Source organism: Entamoeba dispar, genomic scaffold, assembly GCF_000209125.1.
Source record: "Entamoeba dispar SAW760 scf_1105229460529 genomic scaffold, whole genome shotgun sequence".
Taxonomy (NCBI): domain Eukaryota; phylum Evosea; order Mastigamoebida; family Endamoebidae; genus Entamoeba; species Entamoeba dispar.
Window position 1 is genome coordinate 1,710 of NW_001854238.1, and position 1,409 is coordinate 3,118.

Below are 1,409 nucleotides of genomic sequence, written 5' to 3' on the forward strand. Positions count from 1 at the left end.
TTAGTATTGAAGATGGAATAATAAATTTATTAATGTCTTTCTTTCAGCTCTTTTCCATTGATCATTTGTATGGGTTTTGGTATTTTAATACTAATTAACACTGGTTCATTTATAAATATTCTTTCTTCACTAATAAATTGTAAATTATCTATATTCATCGATGTTAATGATATACACCCACTAAGACATTCATCTCCTAATTTAGTAATAGATGAAGGTATATTAATTGATTTTAATGACGAACATCCTGAAAAACAATCAGTCCCTATGTCTTTAATTGATGAAGGTATAGTAATAGATGTTAATGATGAACATCCTGAAAAACATTTATTATCCAATTTACTAGCTGATGATGGTATATTAATTGATTTTAATGAACAACATTCACAAAAACAATTAACTTTGAATTCCCTTATTGATGGTGGTATAATAATTGATGTTAATGATGTACATCCATTAAAACAACTATATCCTATTTCACTAACTGATGATGGTATAGTAATTTCTTGAACATCATAACATTCATAAAAACATTCATGTCCAAGTGATTTAGCTTCCAGTGGTATTATAGCTCCAAATATTTCTCTATTTTTATATGTGTATATTATATTTTTATATATATCCCATTGACCTTTTTCTTCTAAATATGTTAAATAATCTACTTTATACCATATTACATATTTAAATATTCTTCCATCATTAAACACTCTATCCCTTTCATTATAAATATGAAATGTTTCAATATTAGTAAATAGTTTTCTTGAATAATGATTTAAAGGAATTGGATTAAAATGAAACCTTTCCATATTTCCTTGAAATCTTTTAATTCCTATTTCTAAATTAATAAAATCAATAATATCATTAAAACACATTGATGCAATCATTATTTCATTATATCCTAATTTCATTATTGATTTATTATTTATTAGTTGTTTTTATTAGTTCATTTTTATTTTATTTGAACTTAAAACAATTTTAAGATAATCATCATTTGATTTTTCTTCTTTTTTATTTATTATTTCTTTTCAATAAAACTTATTATCAATGAGATTATATCCATCATTAAATTGTCATTTATTATGATTAATGATTCCAAGAGATACATATGATAAGAACAGATTAGAGAATATTGAAATAATGTGTACCTAAATGAAATAATATCACAAATGAAAACAGGTCAATTAATAGATATACTACAATTGATTTTCTTCATATTGAGAAGTGATTATTTCAGTGAATTTAATATGTTCTACTTCTATCACTGTTTATTTCTAACATACTCAATTAGGATATCTTCTTCTAATACATTGTTAGAGTTGAATGTATATGTCATTAGATATTTCATTGTTTCAATGGTGATTGTTTGTAATATCTTATTGAAATAATATAATCTAATAAACGTAATATTC

At 22.9% G+C, this 1,409-nt stretch overlaps 1 protein-coding gene across 1 annotated transcript, besides 2 other annotated features; it reads right to left on the minus strand.

Moving 5' to 3' along the window:
• Positions 1-29: 29 nt before the first annotated feature.
• EDI_318260 (uncharacterized protein) lies at positions 30-908 on the minus strand (the record flags this gene model as incomplete). Its single annotated transcript, XM_001737333.1, has 1 exon — positions 30-908. One exon carries the CDS (start codon positions 906-908, stop codon positions 30-32), a length of 879 nt encoding a protein of 292 aa, XP_001737385.1.
• Positions 601-622: a sequence feature (AT_rich).
• A 274-nt stretch (positions 909-1,182) lies between the features above and the next one.
• Positions 1,183-1,409: part of a repeat region that runs on past the window's edge.